Source organism: Triticum urartu, chromosome 1, assembly GCF_003073215.2.
Source record: "Triticum urartu cultivar G1812 chromosome 1, Tu2.1, whole genome shotgun sequence".
In the NCBI taxonomy this organism is placed as follows: Eukaryota; Viridiplantae; Streptophyta; class Magnoliopsida; order Poales; family Poaceae; genus Triticum; species Triticum urartu.
In genome coordinates, this window is record NC_053022.1 from 431,017,328 (window position 1) to 431,038,276 (window position 20,949).

General features: G+C 51.5%; 1 protein-coding gene across 1 annotated transcript; it reads right to left on the reverse strand.

Moving 5' to 3' along the window:
- Positions 1 to 1,997: 1,997 nt before the first annotated feature.
- On the reverse strand, positions 1,998 to 9,649 carry LOC125516443 (xylan glycosyltransferase MUCI21-like). The gene is made up of 4 exons (XM_048681884.1): positions 8,813 to 9,649; positions 8,565 to 8,690; positions 7,842 to 8,450; positions 1,998 to 2,987 (listed from the first exon to the last, which is right to left on the reverse strand). Exons 1-4 carry the CDS (start codon positions 9,048 to 9,050, stop codon positions 2,287 to 2,289), a joined length of 1,674 nt encoding a protein of 557 aa, XP_048537841.1. The 5' UTR covers positions 9,051 to 9,649; the 3' UTR covers positions 1,998 to 2,286.
- Positions 9,650 to 20,949: the final 11,300 nt, after the last annotated feature.

Genomic DNA, 20,949 nt, shown 5'->3' on the forward strand with positions numbered 1-20,949 from the left:
TTTGAGCAAGATCAGACGGCCTTCATGCATGATCAGGTCGACCTGGACCTGGACGACTTCCCGGTTGACCACGAGTTTCCAGAGGGCTACGAGCAAGAGGAAGAGGACGAGTGCGACATCGAAGGGGAGCCTTTGTTCGAGGACGAGCTCGCCAACCAAGCCGCCGGGGCAAAGTCAAAGCGTAAGAGCAAGCGGACCAAGGCATACACGGCGGCCGAGGACAAACTTCTTTGTGAGTGTTGGAGAGACATTGGGCAAGACCCCGAGACGGGCGCCGAACAAAAGGCACCAACCTTTCAGATTCGTGTCCACCTGAGTTCCATGAGCGCAAGAAGTTTCCGCCGTACCAAATAGTAAGCACGCGCGGGTGGGAGAAACGATGGAGGGTGATCCAACAAGAGTGTAACAAATTTTGTGCCACTCTTGAGAGCGTCAAGGCCCGCCCCGTTGGCGGCATCGGCATGCAAGACATGGTATGCTAGCAAGCCGCCCACTTTTGTGTCATTCCGTTTATGCTTGCGTGTTCATTTGCATACTATTTGCCAATATGCTTGCATGCAAAATATTTGTAGGCATTTCAAACTTTGGAGGCATTCAAGGTCCAACATATTGGCAAGTGCTTCAACCTCTCCCATTGCTTTAGGGTCATCAAAGATGAGGAGAAGTTCAAGGCGCAATATGCCGCTCACAAGTCGCGTAGGGGAAGCAAGCCGTGGAGGAGGTTGGGGACGGCGAGAAGGCACGGCCGCGGGCGAAGACCAACTCCAGGAAGGAGGACAAGCGGGATGCGGCGTCGAACAATTTGATCGCAAGCGTGGAGGGCATGATGAGCAAGAAGGACTCGAGGGAGGAGGAGTGCCGGCAATACAAAGAAGAACAAATGAACGCCTTTATGGAGATCCAAAGGAGGAGGCTTGAGATGGATGCAGAGAACCAAGCCAAGATGCTAGAGATTGAGGCCGCCAACGCCAAGACCAAGACGAAAGAAGTGGCTCTCGCGAGCATGATGACCGGGGTGAAGATCATGAAGGTGGATCTCAACACCGTGTCGCCAAGAAAGAGACCGTGGTTCGAGAAAATGCAGGCCGACATGCTCAAGTTCGACGGCGAGTGATCTATGGCGGCAAGCGCCATCCTTTTTTTGTATGCCGGCAGGTGTGCTGGCATGACCACGAGGCCGCGATGGCGTGGTTGAACTTAACTCCCATCCCTTTTATGTGCTAGCATGTGTATCGGCCGCCGGCGAGTGCGCCAGCATGAACTGTATGGTGTTATTTTGAAGCTGGCATTGTATGCCAGCGATGGCATTGTGCCGACATGAGTTTCGGACAATGACATGACCGCTGACATGATCTATGACCGCGGACCTTTTAAAAAAATTGTGTGTGAATATGAAATAGGTCGACGCGTTGGACGCATAGCCGATTCAAATTAAAACAGGACGGACGCAGGACGGGCGGCCGATTTAGATGGACAAAAGCGCCGTCCGTCTGGGTGGGTGGCGCCGTTGAAGTTGCTCTTACCCGTTGCTACGGTCACCCGCCGGCATCCAGCCTCGGTACTAAAAACGGTGCCACGGTAAAACCCCGACGGCGAGCACAGCGCGAGAGGACAAGTGTCCCCATGTCAGCATTATTAGCACACCTCGGCGTTCAAGTCGGCTCCACCTCACGCCGCTCTGCCGCGCACCTGTCGGTGAGCGTAACACGCGGCTGCCATGCCATCAGAGGGAAAAGACAAGATGCATGACCCACGTGCTGCTCGCGCCACGGAATCCACGGTGGTAAAAAGACGCAGATGAACAGAGCTGTCGTCTCCACGTCCGACCTTTGCCTCCCTCTTTCTCGTGAAAAAGCGGCTCTGCACTGTCACTCGTCTCGTCAAGGCCTTGTTGCTGATCAATGATCACATATCTCGGTCTGGATTCTACTGCACTTGACAGAAAATGAAAAATGAAAAGTAACATGGAGATTGGGAAAGAAAACTATGGCGATTGCTGCTGTGAACTTGACTTGGAGGCCTAACATAAATTATTACTTTCCCTAACAACAACATGAACTGAACGAATGTAGGAGTACTGTGCACGGGGGCTTCCAACCAATCCAATTCTATGTACATGATGATCTCCTCTTTTGTACTCGATATACTCTCCCTCCTCCCCCACCTCCAACCAGAAATAACACAAGAAAGAAGAAAGAAGAAGAAGAAGAAGAAACACTTAAAAATTGACGGCTGTGGACTGTGATTCATTAACACCTAATTATCCGGGGCTCAACTAGCCCCTCGCTACCTCACCGCCGCGTGGCTCGCGCCGGCGGCCTTGCCGCCGCACGCGGTGGCGTTCTTCTTGAGGTGCAGCTTGGCCGCCCGGAGCAGCTCGCCGAACCTCTTGATGCTGACGGTCACGTTCTGCCGGTCCATGTACACCTTCTTCATCTCCCACCAGCCCTGGCTGCTGATGACGGAGGGGTCCTGCACCACGGTGCTGTTGAGCCCGTACTCGGCGGCCAGGGAGCTCTCCTCGGGCGCCACCCGGTACTCCAGGTACTCCAGCCCGAGCTGCTGCGCCGGCTTGCCGTAGAAGGACTCGGCGGCCCAGTCGAGCCCCACGGGCACGATCTGGAGGAGCACCGTCCCGGGCCGCATGAAGAGGAAGTGGGTGACCGCCGCGCCGTGCACGGCCACCATGGCGTCGGCCGAGGCGAGCGCCGCGTGGATGGCCGGGAGCGGCGTCTGGCGCCGGAGGTTCATGACGTGCGGCGCGAAGCCGGCGCGGCGGCAGGCGGTGACCACGTGCGGCAGGTTGAGGATCACCCGGTTCTGCTTGCGGATGAAGATGAGCATCTTGGGCTTGGCGGCCTTGGCGTGGTCGACGCACGGCCGGGCCGGCGTCGCGAGAGGGAGCGGCAGCGGCGCCGACGACGCCGCGGACGGCTTCCCGCTGTAGCCCTGGTGGAGGAGCGCCTGGAAGTCCTTGATGCTCTTGCCTGCAAGCACGTGCACAGATCCACCACGATATTAGCAATTGCAGCAGTTTACTTGCAGGTGCAATTAATGTACTCGGAATATGTTTATGCACCAATTAAGTTCTGACACTAGAATTTATTAACTGTGTTCGTTTCACTTGTGTCAACTTATGTTTATGCACCAAAATTGAGTACTGAGGGCAAATCAGGTGCAGTCCGAAGTTGCGAGCGGAGCCTTAAACGTTGCCGTAACAGAGGCGTTCCAAGACGCATCGCATTTCCCCAAAGAAGAAGGCCCAACTATTGCTGCTCATGTGATGTCGAGTGTCGTCGCCTCTCTACCTGCCTCGAGCTCAAGACATCGACATCGACCTCGACGCAACCAGTCGCTCTCCATCAAGCCCACAAGTAGTATATATACAGTACAATGCACACTCCAAACACGTACGTATAAACCCTAGCTATCTACACTTGAGAGCACGCAGACTAGCCACCAACTTGTCATAAGGCAGACAACAATTATACCACTACAACTAATCAGCAGCTAGCCGGCCCCATCAATCATACTCATAGTCTACTAGGAGGCCATTACTAGTGCTAGGTTATGCATGTCAATCACCAACCGGCCTATGGAAAACAGCGGCGGCATGTAAACCCCTTTTGAATGTGCATTCCTCGCGATCCAGCTGCGCACGTAAATGGTCCATCCCATGCATCTCCGCGTTCGTTCGCACCCCGAGATTGACTGGCCAGGCCTTTATTAACAAACAAACGGACAGCTGGCCTCCGCTGCCGACGGCGCCTTTGCGTGCCGCGGTAGCCTCCGGCGCACGACGGGTTATTCCACTCCACGGCCAACCATCCGCGACCTCCGCGAGATCTGAGAATGACGCAACGCCACTCCCGGATGTTACCATTGGCCAGCCCGGCTGCCATGCATGGAGATGGACTAGTAGTTTTGCTCCAAGATCCAAGCCGATTGTGCGCCCCAAGTCAACTCTTACGTAATCCTCATTGTCTGCCAGCTGGCCAAGCATATGATTAACCCTCGACTTGTTACTTGGTCTTGGAGTACACAAGAGACTTGCAATTCAGAGACAATAATAATCGGATAAACGTTGAGATGGTGCAAAAGCTTTCTTACCAATCTATAATCCTAAGTCCATTTTGACTCTGTGTGTGTGCGCGCGCAAACCCAGAAACCCTGTGGACGCAAACTCACCGACAGAGAAGTTGCGCGAATCAACCTGTGGTTGAGTTGGTTAGGTGGACAGTGGTATCCCTAACCCACCAGGGTTCAAATCCTGGTGCTCGCATTATTCCTGGATTTATTTCAGGATTTCCGGCGATGCGATTTCAGTGGGAGGAGACGTTCTCGTCGACGACGAGGCGCCTACGGTGACTTCGTAAATCTCAAGATGATATGCCGTACCCCACCCCTGTAGTTACTGCCTACCTAGTCGCTAGACTCACCACCCTTCTCCTTTCCCCTTTTTAGTCTTGTTCAAAGGCCGGCCTTTTGCGGCACCCCAAATAAGTCCTCGCCTCCTTTCATTAAAGAGTTCGTTCCAGGGGGCCTTTGCCGGTCAAAATCTGGAGCCTCTTTGCCTTGGTGGTCACAGTCATAAAATCGATTTAAAAAAATTCCCCAACCTCCGGATCACATGCATTCCCTTCTTTCGTCCTGCTTTACCTGTATACTCAGACAGATAGATAGATAAAAACCACGGGCCACTCACTACTTGTGCCTTCCTCTTCTTTTGCTTTGGATCAGCTACTACCAACCAACATCTAAAAAAAAAAGCTACTACCAACCATCCATTTTTTTCCTCGGTCCAGTAGCGTGATGCTAGTTGTGGTGCATCCATTGCCACTCCTGACACCGAAGAACTGCTCAACCCAGAGACGGAGAAAAGCAGAGGTCCAGACCTAAACTACGTGAGGCACTTCCATACGTCCGTCACCCTGGCCGTGGCTGTAGTGGTGCTGTAGAGTGGAGGCGTCACCACGTACCATACGGCGAAAAGCGAGCGAGGAAGCATGACGGAGCACGAAGCCGTTTGTGTGCTGCTCCGGCTAAACTAAACCAACCGCCCTTTCTTTTCTCTCCACTATCACGCATGGTCCCTCCCAGCTTGAGCTTACTCTCCATCGGTCACCCTCCCTCCCTTCCACCCACGCTCCCACGCACATCACAAGAGACTCTATCAGGCGTGTCAAAAACAAATGAAACCAAAGGCGCATGCCGTGACGCTTTCGCCCGATCGGCTGACAGCAATGCGGTACCCGCCGACGCACATCCGCGCGCGCGAGAGCAGCATTCCGTCAACCGGCGGCCAGCAGCGAATAACTAATCATCCGGTGGGACGGGCCGATTAGGACGTAGGCGAGTGAGGCTTAGCGCTACGGCATGGTGGTGCTGCTCGCAGGGCCGCCCGGCGCCTCCGAGTCCCTACATGTCCTAGTCAAGCCCACGGCCGATATCTCCTCTCTTATCGCCAGCATTCAGATGTATATCCCCAGCGGCCAAGAGCCTAACACCGCTGTCGCCGTGCTGCTAAACGGATGATCCCCCTGTCAATGGCTCTCAAGAAAATATCCGGAGCCCATCATCAATCAAAATGGGCGGTGCGTTGACGTCGCCGGGGATGGATTAGGAGAATGAAACGTATGGGGTGTATTTTTTCCGTGCTCTCCGTCAATCAACCGGCTATTTCGTGCAATCTATCAAAGGAATTAATTGACACCCATGACGTTACTATCAAAAAGTAACACTAAGAGTATATGCATATCGCACGATGCCTTCTGCAATTGGGGAAGGATCCGCAAGCCTCTCATGCTGCCGCTCCTCTTGGGCGCTAGAGGACAGGACGCGACAGGAGGCGTAAATATACAGGGGTGGTTAGTACCCATACCCAAACTAGGCACCGCATGTGGGCGTAAAAGAAGAGAAAGATTTATGACGCTGCCCCCATTGCACATGCTCCACGCCAAGAGAGAGACACATGCTTTATTAACGCCTGGGAGTAGTTCGATTTAGAAACGAACACAAGCTAGCAACGCCCGATCGATATGGTAAGTGCGGCCCCGACACGAGGCAAGTAAAATTCTTTTTGCACAGACACGCCCCCCGCCCCTGCATCTACATCTACATGCCCGATCCGTCGAATCCAACTATTCTATGCGCGTCTCCAATTCTGTTCCCTGACACGCCGATTTACTATTGACGCTCTGAACGAGCAACGTGCTCAGCTCCATTAACAGTAGTACTGTGTAATGTAATTCAGCAGTACAGCTGACCCAAGATCTGGCGTAACAGCGGGAGATTAGTACACTGGCCGGTACATGGGTGTTTATGGGGCTATAAATGAATGGGCACATTACAGTACAATAACTCGGCGTCGGCCGGATTAATTGGAACCAACTACAACCGGGTCGCCAAGCCGAACGTGGAGGTGGGTACTGCGCCTCCCTTCGTGGAGCCCTCATCGCATTTCCTGCCCGGCCCTGCCCCACAAATAAATAATCGACGTACAAATCTCACCTAATATTTTACAAATCCATTAACTAATTCCTCTGCTCTGCTATGCTTTGGTTCAAAATTCGAATGCAGTGGCTGTGAACTCCTGTCACCGCACCATCCCAATTAAGTTAACCCACTTGTGCAAGTAACTCTACTCTACTCGCAGTGCATTAGTAATAATTAATCCAAAGTGCTGTAGTGGTGCGCATTGACAATGCTGCACGAGCATTGCGTGCCCGGCCCCCGTCTATCTGCAGGGAAACGGAACGGGCGGGGGTAATAAATGGAGCACCGGCAGTACGGCCAGTTACTTGCGATATTACCGGTCCGCGCACGAAAACGGCACGCCAGCATCGACGGCGACGGCGACGGGAGCACCGATCCGTCCGTCCGCCCGCCCGCCGAGCGCGTCAGGGTCTCGCACCCCTCATCCGTTCCGTGCGCTTTTTCCGGGCGACGCTTTCGCAAAAGCCGGCTTTTGCCTGCCCGTTTCCCGTAAAATAATCAACCCCCGCCATGATCGATCTCGCCGCTCATCATCGCCGCCAGATTCCCCCGCCCGTCGTGCTCCCTCCCTCCCTCGCTCATCACCTCACCCGTCTCCTTTGGCATCCAACGAAAAAGCGCGCTCGCGCACATGCCGCTTACCGTTGCCGCCGGAGTGTCGGGCAGAGCAGGTGGCCGGAGATGTGTCAGATGCGTCCTACGCGCGCGCGCGTGCGGCATGTCGTCGCCACGCACCGATCGGACGGTCGTTGTCGCTGACGGCATGGCGCCGTGGAGCGTCGGATGCGTCATTTGCAATCTATCTATCGCTCCACCGATGCTCGGGCTCCCCTCTACCCGCCCTAACCAACTGTTTGCGTACTGCTAGGCCTGGTTTAAAAACCAGGGGAGAGGTGAAAAGCGACTCACACGTGGACATGGTCGGGGGTAATTAGTACCCCTGACCGCGGCTAAGGGGGGAATGAATGGTTCATCCGACCAGAATTGGCACGGATCTCGACCGGGCCGCACGAATTCTCACGCGCCTTTTTGCTCCTCGCTAATCCCGTTCCCCTCCGTAAGCAACAAGCCGCCGCCGCTGACGCTGGCGAGAAGTTCGGCTCCACGGCGCCGGACGATCCCACCGAAATTCTTTCTAACGGAAAAACCCACCGAAATCGCCACGCCCACGCGAATTGGCGGAGCACATTCGTAACAAACTAACAAATCGACGTCGCAGCGCGCGCAATGGGCGCGGCAGAATGCTGCTGCTACTACGTAACCAGCGGTGGCAATTGAACTCGCGACGGCGATGTGATTGGGGAATTGGAATCTAGCAGCAGCGGGGGGTTGAATTAGGAGCGTACCGTTGGGCATCAGCTTGGGGTCGACGACGAGCTCGCCGTGGATGCGGAGGCCGACGATCATCTCCGAGAAGCAGTGCACGCGGCGGTCGTACCGGAAGTCGATGATCTTGTAGTTGGTCAGCCGCTCCAGGATGGCGCCGTACCGGCCCAGCCACCAGTAGTGGTACTCCAGCACCACGAACACCACCTCGCCGCCGAACCGCTCCGCCGTCACGAACAGCGGGATCAGCCCGTCGCTGAACTCGTGGTACACGTTCCCCGTGTACCCGCCCGTCGAGAACACCACCGCCGGCACGCCCGGCGCGTGCCGCACGTCGCACCGCCGCCGCAGGCTGTCCCTCGGGTCCTCGCCGGCGGTGCCGTTGCCGGCGTCCGCGGGAACGGGCACGATGGTCACCTCGTCGATGGACCGCATGATGCTCTCCTCGAACTTGCGCGTGTACGGCCGCACCTTCTCCGGCGCGGCGCCGCGGGGCGCGTTGTAGAGGAGCACCGACGAGGTGGACGGGTCCGTGCGCGCGTCGCCGCGGAGGTAGCACACGTCGCTGCGGTAGTGGCTCCGGTCACAGCACAGCACGCCCTCCTCCGCCGGCCCGCCGCCCGCCTCGCCTGCGCACGCACCAATTCGCCCGCCATTAGCATCCCGCACGCAAATCAGCTAGCTAAGCTAGGCGAGAAAGCAAGCGGCTAACAGAATAGTAATAGCTTGAGCAAGGAGCTCACCGCTGATGAAGGCGGAGCACGGGAGGGACGCCGGAGAGCGGGTCTCCTGGCGGGCCTCGAGGCCGTTCTGGTTCGACGGCAGGTGGGTCTTGAACGCCTCCACATCCTCCCGCCGGTCCACGCGCTCTGGGAGCAGAGAACACACGTCACCATTACGGCCGAAAGGGGGGCGCATTTAACCCAGGAGGCGTGGCGGCGCGCTGCGAGCAAAGCAGAGAGAAATCGCATTCGGGCGGCGGGGGGCACACCTGAATCGGCGGTGTTGACGACGAGGGAGGAGCTGGGGATGCGGAGCACGGTGAAGAGGCTGTAGACGGTGAGCACGAGCAGCGGCACGGCGCGGCAGGCGTAGCGGCCCCTGCCGCCGCCGGCGCCCCAGGGCTTCCTGTGCGGCGGCGACGGCGGCGGGGACCTCCGGATCCACGACAGGCTGCCGGAGAGGGACGGCTTGGGCTTGTGATGGTGGTGCTGCTGCGGCTGCTGCATCCTCCCTCCCTCCGCGCCAGCAACCAAGCAAGCAAAGCGAAGCGAAGCTCCCCGCTCCTCCTCCTCCTCCTGCCCGCGCTCTCACCGCCGCATGCTCCGCTCCGGCGCTCCCCGCGCTCCGCCCGCCGCCCCTCTGGGTGCCACCCGCGCGCGCCCCGCAAGCCGAGCCGAACGCCGGACAGCACGGGGCCAATTGGGGAGAACAGGAGGACACCGAGGGGGGCTTTGCCGGAGAGGAAGGGTGGGCTGGCTGGCCGAGAGTAATAGCTGGTCACGATCAGAGGGCAAGGGGGGGAGGGGGAGGAGGTGGGGAGGGGGTAATGAAGATTGAAGAGAGGGAATAGGAATACAGAGCAGAGCACTTTGGAATCACATGGAGGACAAGAGGAAACACAGCCCAACACCAACAGGGTGGTTTGATGGCGCTAATTATATATGCTAACCTCCTCCGCGCTGTCCCGGCCTACTAATCTGCGATCGCCGCCGGGGAGGGGGGAGAGGGTCCAAATCATATGCCGCATGTGTGCAAAACGCAGGGCCGATCTGGGGAATTCTTAGAAGTTTCTGCGCTGTCTTTCGGCTCTACAGCTTCGCCTTGTTGGTTTCCGGGACGAGGGTTTTTCGTGAAAGGATAACGGCTTTTGCCGTGTCGTGTTTGCCTTTTAAAGTCGTCTTCCACTGGATGCGATGACGGCTTGAAACGTTTACAATGCCGTGCATCGCCCGCGACGCGGCCGGGGCTGCCTCCCCTAAAACTGTTCTTGTGTTAGTACGGCGGCGCACTGTTTGCGACTTTGCGAGAGCTTCTGGTAGATCCTGGCAATGTGCCAGCACATGCATGGCCGTCGTCGGGGGGAAATCCCCTCCTACACGGATGTAGTTTTAGGGGTTGACTCCGATAAAACCCTAGCCGCACCATAGCTCTGTTATTGGTTTTGCTCCATCCTCGCCGCACATTGTATGAAGTCGTCACGCTAAACCCGTGAGGCGAATGCCGGTTACGGGTGTTATTACTTATTCTCCTAAACGGTGACTCGAGTGCCCTCCAATCGCGCGGCTTTGCTGGCTTTTGGTGCTAAATGTCTCCCGACGTCATGATGGAACTTAGGAGATGCAGACTACGTCTCATAGTTCTACCCATCTTGAGGGATAGATGAGGTGGCAGCTCACCCTCCTAGCGCACAACAAGGGTGTTTCTGGCGTGGCAGGCGTCACACGGAGGCGTCGCACGAATGCTTGTGGCTCCAATGACGGTGGCATGGATATAGATAGGTGGTTGCAGATGTGGCTCGGCTCTAATAGATCTATCCCGTGGGCCTTGCTCGTGGCTTGGTTTCGAGGTGGCGATGGTGTGGTCGTTGCATCGGAATTACCTAGGACAACGGAGGTGTGTGAGTGGCCGTGTTTTGGCGGTTTGTGGCTCCTTCCTTGGACATTTGCACGGGTGTTGGTTCGAGTCTATCCATCGAGATCTCATCAAGCTGGTGGGCGTCGTTATTCCCCTTTGGCGGCGTGTTGGGGATATATGTGTCCTGATATAGTCTAGAGTTGTGTTTTGTGGGACAAAAGCCCACCTTACTAGACTGGGTCGTGGACATGTTTTCAACGACACTTATCATGTTCACACTTTGCACACAACATTGTGGTCAACATTGCGTCCGTCATGAGCCCTAACTTGCGATGTAGGGAGTTTTGACATGGCTTTTCATGTGACACCCACATGAGCATTGAATAGAGGTTTGGTCGCGGCAAGGTTTAAGCGGTTGCTCCATTTGTGTCCCGATGACCATATTTGGCATGGACCTTGGCTATTCTTACTTTCTCGTAGTCGAAATAGGAGTTGACCCACTCGAATCACCCGAAGTACCTCCTCCGTCCCAATTTACATGATCACATCTGATTTCGTGATTTAACTTCGACCATTAATTAAACAAGTAATACATAAACACGTGTCATAAAATTTATACATTGCAATTTTTATTTTTGATACAAATTTAATAATATTGTTTCTATGGGAAATTTCAATTTTTTATTTTGTCTCAGATGCTATATTTGATAAGTACTTGGGACTACCGTCGAAGGTTGGAATCGACTGTAGTGACTGCTTCCAAAAACCTTCTTGATAGAGTATGTGCGGTCATCAATAGCTGGATTTCAAAAGTGCTATCGATTAGTGGTAAGGAGACGCTTTTGAAGGTTGTGGCACAAGCCATCCCGATCTATGCTATGTCTTCTTCAACATTTCGAAAATATTTGTAATGTTATTTGTGATGCCACTGCTAGATACTGATGAGGTGACACACATTATAAAAGAAAAATATACTGGAAAGCATGGTGAAAGATGTGTATCCCTATACATGAAGGTGGCATGGGATTCCGAGACTTACACTATTTTAATAAAGCCATGCTGGCTAAACAATGCTGGCTATTACTATTTGATCCAAAATCCTTATGTGTCCAGGTGTTACGAGCTAAGTACTACCCGAATTTTGATGAACGCTACTATAACAAAAGGTTCGTCGCATACGTGGCAAAGCACCATGGTAGGTATGAAAACTTTTAAACAAGCGGCGGCCTAGGAATGGTGCATCAATTAACATTTGGAAGGCTCGGTTGATCCGACAAGCCACGATCGAAAGGTAATGACCCCAAGGGGGCAATGTCTACTGCAGAAAAATACAAGATTTGATTAACCCTATATCTGAAAAGTGGGATGAACAGTTAGTAAAGGAATTTTTTGGCCTGCGGATTTTGAAAGGATATTCCAAATTCTCCTTGCATCTCATGGCTAGTCAGATAAACTTGGCATTTTTCAGGATGTTTCACATTTCGTACCATATCACGTGGGAAACTGAGTACAGAACAAGAGCACTGATGAACCTGGGAGTGGGAAGGATTGATCCGCACCCGGTTTGGAATGTTCTTTGGGGACGGTCGGTCCCTCGAAAGGCGAATGTGTTTAACTGGACATTTCTTCATGGGATCGTGCCATGCTATTGTACATTATCTGATCGCCACATGTTGTCTCATGTGATTTGTCCAGTGTGCCGTAGTGACCGTAAGGACCTGCACCACATGTTTTTTACTTGTGATAGAGCAAAGGTTACGAGAAATATAAGAGGACCAGACCAGCTGATTGGGTTATAAAGCTGAATGTTGATGCAAGCTATCATGTGGACGAGGGGTGGGAGCTACAAGGGTTGTGCTACCTGACAGTTCAGGAGCGTTTATCGCTGCTTCTTGCTCTTATAAACAGTACGCTATGGATGTTTCTTCCATGGCGGCGTTCACTTTACTGAAAGGGTTGTGTCCGGCAGGCGAGCTAGGAATTTCTTTAGCGGTTGTGGAGTCTGATTCACAGAAGATAGCACAAGCCAGTCTAGATCCATTGAAGTAACGTGCTTCCGCTCCGGTGTTAACTCATGATTGCCACAAGTTGTTGAGTTTTTCCGGCAGGGCCACGATTGTTCACCGTGCTAGGGAAAGTAATGCGGCAACACATTGGCTAGCGAGAAGCACGTTATAGAGGGAAGCTTACTACTTACTAGGTCTAGCATGAGCAAACCCTTGAGTTCTTAATCCTCTCCCTTGTAACTGATATGGTTACTGTTTAATAAAAGTTGTCGGAGTTAGAAAAAAAGATTTGTATGTTTTCTTTTCCTTTTTGCTACGAGATTTATAAGATTTCTTCTCTAGAAGCTCAAATCACTTGGGAGACGGAGAGAGGTTTTAGGCAACCACTTTATTTACTTAATACTACCCCCGTCTTGGTTTATTGGCCCCCTTTGTAATCTGTGTCAAATTTTGATCAAAGATTTAACGAATAAAATGTTAATGCATGTCAACAAAAATTATATCGTTGGATTCGTATTTAAACATAGTGTCAATTATATTTTTTTATGACATGCGTGAACATTTTGTTAGTCAAACTTATAATCAAAATTGGCACAGAATACAATGAGGTCCTATAAATCAGGACGGAGGTAGTATATACTCTACTAGTGTATGCATGCTCCACGGATTTAGTTGCAATTTAGACTCTTTTTGGGAAAGGGTTTCCGTTTCTTTCTTTCTTTCTCTTTGCTTATCCCTTTCAACTTTTTCTACCGCACAGATTGGCACCGCGAATACGGAACGCCTCCCGTTATATCACCACTCGTGACGTAGCAATAGCCACCCACCAAGAATCAACTTGTAGAAGCAGTCACCTTCCAACTAAGAAAGAAAGAGATAACGCGATAACTACAGAGATCAAGATCACCAGAGGGAGGTCCAAATGTGCTACTACTAGTCTTGTGCACGAAAGCTCTACCGTCCAATTTAGCATGCCCTACAGTGGGTTTACCATACCAGATATACTCGCACGCAATCATCATCTTACCACTAGGAGCCGTTGCTATTCCGAGCCCCGGGCAGAGGCAGGCGACAAAAAGTGTTGTGGGCGAACTGTTACAGCATGCGAACATAAATAGGATCGCAACACGACCCGTGACAAAAGGAGAGGAAAACCGGAAGCGCGCGCACACGGGGGAGAGAGCTCCTCCGGTCAAAACGGCTCGATCGGATCCCCTGCCCTGGCCCTGCTTGCTACTCCCTCGGCTCGGTCGCGACTCACGGGGGGCAGGGAGGGAACCTGCGACGAGCCACGAGCCACAGTGCGGATCCGGGGCGTCTGCGCATGCGAGACACGCGCCGCTGCCGCCTCTGCGGCCCGGTTGTCCGGTCCGGGGGGCAACGGGCCGCCGGCGCCGCAAGCAACCATGCCATTCCACCGGGCGCACGGTTTCCGGAGCTCACGGAAGGAATGTAAGAAACAAAAAGCGGCTTTTTACCGCCCTGCGGCAGTGCGGCGCACGGAAATTCCTTGCATTTCGGCTCACGCTGGCGCGCGTCAGCTGGTTTCCGGCCGTGGAGGGCATGGAATGGCATCGTCGCAGCACCCCACTCTGTTCTGCTGTGCTGGTAATGTTCGTGCCTTGCCGAGCGCAACGGCACGCCGCTGCTTTGGCTTGGGTTCGCATGGCATCGCATGGCGTGCGCGGCTGGCTGGCTGGCTGGCTTTGCGTGGCGCCGTGCATGCGCTCCACTACTGTTTGCCACCGCAAGTCCACAAATGCGGATGAAGATGAGGAGGAGAATAATAGTGGTGCGGGAGATGATTAGCCGGGAGAGAAAACGGTGCGTGCGTGCGTGCTTAGTCGCCGTGGGGCCTGCTCGACTAGGATTAGCACTGCCCCTGCCATGACCCTGTGTGGGCATGTAAAGAAGATGTATTCATTATTAGCAGTGGATGCGGCCGGGACAGGTTAGATTAGTTAGACAAGGAAGGGGCGGTTGGCCGTATTGGAGCTGGGATTGGATTCCTGTGCTCCGGAGGTCTCAGTGGAGAATTCCTTGGCACAAACTAAACACCTCAGTGGTGATTAGATTAGATTAGATTACAGTGCTAATCTAGAGTTTATGCGTCACAGCTTGTTTGTGATCGTCTTCTTGGCTTGCCCCCGGGACGGGGCGGGAAGTTGTTTATGCCGAAGGCTGCTTTGTCTCTTGTCACCAACAGCTTGCGCCCGTGTATGTCCTTCTGCTGTTTCTCCAGAGACGTGTGCGCGCGCGCGCGCGCGCGTGTGTTGCACGGGGGCTGGTCATGGTTTTTGTTTGAGGAGAAAATAGACGGTGACAATGATTAGCTGACAGCAGCCGAGGCCGTGCTACATACGTATGATTATGAAACCAAGTTCCTATCAGGGAAAAAACAAAGGAGGGGGTTCCTGAGTAGTACGTCGGTGAGATCCCCGTCCGCCGTCCCAGCGATCGCCACGGCCCCTCCGCTCCTCTAAGACGATGATGAATTGATGATGCACCCATGGCCACAGACTACGTCTAGTGTAGCTGGACCGAGCTATTACATGGAATGCGGTCTGACACGAATTCAATCCTCCATTTACCGCATACATACGGCCCACCTCTCCTCGTCTCGTCGGCCCGGTACGACGCGCGGCGTCACGGGGTCGGTCCGGGCGAGCGAGCTTCGGCGTGGTACCACGGCTACGTCGGCGAGACCGGCCGGGTGAATCTGAATCTGCCGCGCGCGTCCATCGGCCGGGCACGGAAAATTATTGCCGGCCGGCCAGTGGCGGCGTAGTAGTAGTACGCTGTCACTGTACTACCAGTGGCAGGCGTAGTGGTAATAACTCGAAACTGGCGTCCGCGGTACGCTGCGCAACCAACGGTTGGTGGCGGCCCTGGCCCCACCTGCCTGCCGCCACCACTGCCCCCGAACCGGAATTTATTCACCGCTGCATGCAGAGTCGATCGTCTCGCCCCATCTTCTTGGGTGCAGCAGGTGGTGCAATCTCATTGCGACGAGTTTCAATCATGGCACCATCTCTGAGATTGTTTGCCAAATGAAAGGAAAAAAAAGTCTGAAAGTACCCTCGTGGCTGGAGTAGGCTGTGGCCGTGAGTGACCGTGAGTGGTGGTAGGTCCTGGCATGATTGTAGGAGTACGTAGTACGTGCCACCGGCCGGCTTGGCGGTATGCTCCGGTCCGGCTGTTATGTGCGGGTCGGCACATGCATGATTCTAGCTTCGAGTGCACACCATCGGTCTTTCTTTCCAGGTAAGTGGTTAGTTTTGTGGGCGCCGAGCACCTGGTCGGTTTGGTTTGGTGCATGCACGCCACGTACACAGCACAGAATCTGCTAAACGGTGACCCCTGACCGGTAAGCCGATCTTCACCGGCCGGCCGCTGATTTCTTCCGTCACAACTTTTCACGACATCGACCAGGCACTTTGGGATTCCGTCGAGTTCACGAACGTGTCCTTGGCACGCACGTCGACCGGCCCTCCAAATCTCGTCGGCACATGCTTGCGGTTTCGTCGCCTCAAACGATCTCACGTACTACTGCATCTGCATGGAAAAACTGTTGATGGCCAGCACGTTCGTTGCCGTTTGCATTTTTCCTGTTCCGTTCGGTTTTCGTCACCAGTAGTGCAGTGCAGCGGGAGATCCGATCCAACAGAGGCACGGACTGCAACAATGCTACAGCTACAGGCAATATTTCATGGAAGATAATCTACAGGCAGATGTGGCATTATCTGGTTGTGGTGAGAGAGACCCCACCCTGAAATCAAAGGGCGTCTGTTTGTAGCTCACTTTCCGTGGAGGCCGTCCGTAAGTGAAGCATTATTGGCACGGACTGTGTGGCTGCTGCGTAGGACCGAACATTTTCAGGCCGTGGCTGCTGCCGTGTTTGCTAGCATTACATATATGTTTCCGTGTCAGGCTGCGGCTCAACGGTTAAATATTCTCCGGTGCGCGGCTGAGGAGAAGCTCGCAGAGGAAGCGACAAGGCGGCATGAGGCGCCCTGCGTTTCTAGGCCGCCGCTGGCTCTGGGATGCGCCGGATCCCGAGTCCGTCGCAGACAAGCCGATGTGCTCATTACTGACTAACTAAATGCCCATGGACTGGTCAGTTGAGAAAACAGCCGGCGAAATTCAGTAAGCTGCGACTGCTGGCCTATCCGCTGCAGGATCCGGCTGTCGCGGCAAGTTTGAAACGAGGGTTTCATCGTGGCAGTGGAAGATTGTAGTATTGGCGAAGTGGCGAGATACTCCACTTATTAAAGTTTGCAGTTCAACCGGAGGGGGCGCATCACAGACCACGAGCCGGCGTAAGCGGGATTGGGAACGCTTTGTTTACTCACCGGACGCGGCGTATTTTTCTCTTGCAAAAAATCAAGAAGCCAAGTTAATTGGAGGTGCTAGTCAAACATACGACTTGAGGCCGCCAACCTCTCTATGGTATCCTAATGGGAAATGGAATGTAGTGCAGTTCGTGGCCATGTTCTATGAGCACGTAGTATAATACGCCGTTCGCGCTGTTGGGCCGGCCGGTCTTTCCGCTATCGCCACGTACTGTACGTTACCACATGATGTATGTACGTCGGTATTTAATGAAAAATAATCGAGAGAAATGGACATGGGGGAGCACGCAGGCTCGACAACGTTGAGGGCTTTTTGATTCAGAGGATTTCTCATAGGACCTTTGGAGAATTATTAGAATCCTTAGAATTTTTCTCTTCGTTGTGTGTCTGATTTGTAGGATAGAATCATATATTCCCTCCGTCTCATAATGTAAGACGTTTTTTTGACACTATAGTGCCCAAAAACGTCTTATATTATGAGACAGAGAGAGTAGGAATTTTTTTTCTGAATAATCATTTATATATTCCACACACATAAAAAAGAATTTAGTGCCCAAAAATGTCTTATATTATGAGACGGGGAGAGTAGGAATTTTTTTATGAATAATCATTTATATATTCCACACACATAAAAAAGAATTCATTTTTATTGTGTTTCATAGAAAATCTAGCCTCCACTTCAACCTTGAAAAACCTGTTAAAAATTTGTACACCCTGTTATGCAATTAAGCAAATTCTAATCATGTAGAACTGGATGTGCACGGTATTCTAATCCGGCGCTCTTTCTATTTTTGTGATTTTACAATCCCGCGAATCGAAGAGGCCCTAAAGCATTGCAACACAGGAAGACATGCCAGAAAGAAGCCAGTTCGTCATAATTAAGTTGCCGCTCAATTCCTCTAGGAATAGGTCACCCTATTCACCATCTCAATAATCACTAGTATCTTAATGCGTTAATTATGCATTTCACCAGCAGTAGGATATGATGTGGGAGACTGCTACCCATGTTTTTCCTTTTTGATACATGAAATAATAATAAGAAGAAGAAGAAATATTGATGATGCATACAAACAGATTATTGCAAACGTATAATAACAAGTTAACGACATGTCGTAGCAGCTCGCGATGAGGTGAGGTGTCGGCCTCGTCCAAGACCAATTCGGCCACCGAGAGTACGTGCCATTTCCGGAGATTGTCTCGTGTCATTGCCGTTATTGTTGGCTAGCTAAGCTTATGAACGTTAGTTGAGACTTAAGAGTCAATCTCTCTCACATGGCTGACTACGTGATATTTTCAGGACCTGCGGATTCACACGTACGTCGACGGCCTAAGCGCAACAGCGTTGACTAACCGAAGTACTTCATGATTCTAAAAAAAAAAACTGAAGTACTCCCTGTGTAAGTAAATATAGTGATCTAAGCGCTCTTATATTTGTTTACAGAGGGAGTTCCTCGCATAAAAAAACAAAAACAAAAAAGGATGGAGTTGTTTTGCTCACGAGCTCCCTAGAATGGAGCCCGCCCCTGGTGCATTGAGATAGGTTTTTGCATTTGTGGCCCCACATACCAGGGAGGAAATCAGTCGTGCATTGTTGTCGGGTCTATTAGCATGTGAGTGTGGCGCTTCTATGCTGATCGATAGAAAAATCTTTAAATTCATAAAAGTTTTTATTATGGGTGAGCATTTCTTAAATCCAGGGAAATTCTTTCAAAATCCGAGAACATTTTCTAAATTCATGAATATTTTTGAATTTTGGGGAACATTTTTTGGAATTCACTGACATTTTTTTAATTCATGATTTTTTTTCAAATAGGTTACATGTTTTATTTTTTTGAAATTTTTTCAAAATTTGTGACTTCTACATTTTTTTTGAAACATTTTTAATATTCTCTCTAGTTTTTTTTTCAATTTTCTTTGCTTCACTTCTCCGGATAGGTGAGGCCGAATAGGGCGACTCATCAGCCAACCAAAGCGAGTGTCCTGGGGTGTGTGTTTTTGGTTGTCCTTAGACGCGTTCCATGCTGAATATGACCTCCCGCACGTGTGGGTTATTTCGCTAATAGCAGAGGGGCAAACTGGTTTTCTGCTTCGCTGGGCTAAGGTCCAATAGGGCGACTGGCCAACCAAATGAAGCAAGCGTCCTGGGGCGTGTGCTTTTAGTCGTCCCTCGACGCGTTGTGCGTCGAATAGGACCTCTCGCGTGTCTATGTTATTTTGATGCCATGAGAGGGTGCAAACTGGTTTTCTTCTTCATCTATTCGTGAGGGGGTGCCGCCAGCTTGATGGTTCCGCGCTGAGCGGTTGGGCCACCGCTTTCCTTTCTCTTTACCAATGTAATCTTGTCCATAGAAATGTACCTCGGATGTTGCAGGTTGTTTGTTCATATTTAGTTGTTTTTAGGTTGCATAGAGCCATACACCGTACATTGATGTAGAATGTGCCTAACCACTAGAGGGTCCCCAATAGAGAAGAAAAGAAGAGGCATAATGATAAAGTCGACACTTTAACAAAACAAGACATCAAGTGAAAGGAATGTTTAGCAGGAAGAGAGAGTAATTTTGCCAATCTCATGGTCATGAACTATTGACAAAGACCTCCGAAGACATGTTGTCTCCCTTAGTGCATGATCTTAATTTCACAGATTAAAGGTATCTAATGTGTCACTTGTAAAACATTTTTTCTACTTGCAAGATTTTACACAAGTGTGGCAAGGGCATTCTTCTCCTTTGGGGAGTACCTAGCAAAACCCGTTGCTGAAAAATCCGTGTAAAAACATCTATTTGAAAAGTAAACCCTATTTTGTCGTATAACTCAACGATTTATCCACGCCTAGCACGTACGTGTACTTCCTCTCCTTTTCATGTCCTTTTGCCATGACAAATTGCATGTGTACGATGTCCACTGCGTAAGCATTTTACAAGAACAAAATAAATCTTTATTCGTTGGCCTAAAAAGGATGAGATTCCAACGGCGTCACCTAATACCATATCAACAGTTTCGAATCTATTCTTTCTCGTAGTTGGTATAGTAGAAGCTTCCCGTGTCCAATTATTGCTCCTAATTTAACTTGAATATGTTGCGCCCCTTTTGTCATACATTTCGTTGATCCACCGACTATTATTTGGAGCATGTCTTTGGCTTGACCTGTGTTAGCTCACCAAACACCTGCGATCGATTACTGATGTTGATAACAGCATGGTGTCCAGAAGAAATGAAGACTTTGGGTACTTTCTTGTGGAAGGGAAGTAGTTAGAATGATCGCTCACATTTAGTCCATCGTTCAATTGTTGTTTATTCCAGTACGGCCTGTTTCAGTGGAGTTGGTCTAACGAGAGATGTACTATGTTTGTTTGCATTTTTTTTCGAATAAGAGATGTACTATGGTACTCCTTTCATCCCAAAATAAGTGTATCAAACTTAGTACAAAGTACACTTATTTTAAGACGGAGGGAGTATGAACAAAAAATTGTCTCAACACCCGCTTAGTTTCCATGGGTATATGAAAAAGGTAAGCAGAAACACTCTTTACATCTTCTTTCTCTTGTAATGTACCCCTGCTGTTGCAGCGAGAACATGGCGCATGGTCATCCAATCAGCAGGTAAACGAGCAAGAGGTGGTGCCTGTCGGTCTTATCCCGATCGTTGCATGGACAGACAAGAGAAACATGGAATCACACTCGCTGTTTGCTTGATGTATAAGGTACTCCCCATCCTTCCTTTCTTGTTTACAATTTTATAAGGTACCCCCCATCACTCACTCACTCGCTTATTCGTGTGCGCTGATCGTACGAGTGGCAAAGGAGAGGAAAGGAAATGGTGAAGAAAAGATGAAAGAAGGCTCAAAAAGAGGGTAAACAAAGGAACTGCTAATAAAAGATGAAATGAAGAGAAAGCTCGAAATTATCACTAACTAACAATCGTGTCCTAAGGAAGGGGATGGCCCAGGTTGTTAGACACCTCTAATCATGCTTGCGGTTGCACTAACAAACTCTGTCCTTGGAAAGTAATCAGGCCTTCTTTTCCAGCTGATTCACTATGTTTGTCTCGGATCGTCGGCATGTGACACGCGCGAACTACCGCCCATGCCCATGCATGGCACGGTGCTGGTGTCACTTTGACACGAGGCCATCCAACCCCTACAAAGTGCTTAAGTGCATGCATAGTCATGCATGATTAGTAGGCCAGGCATGGGC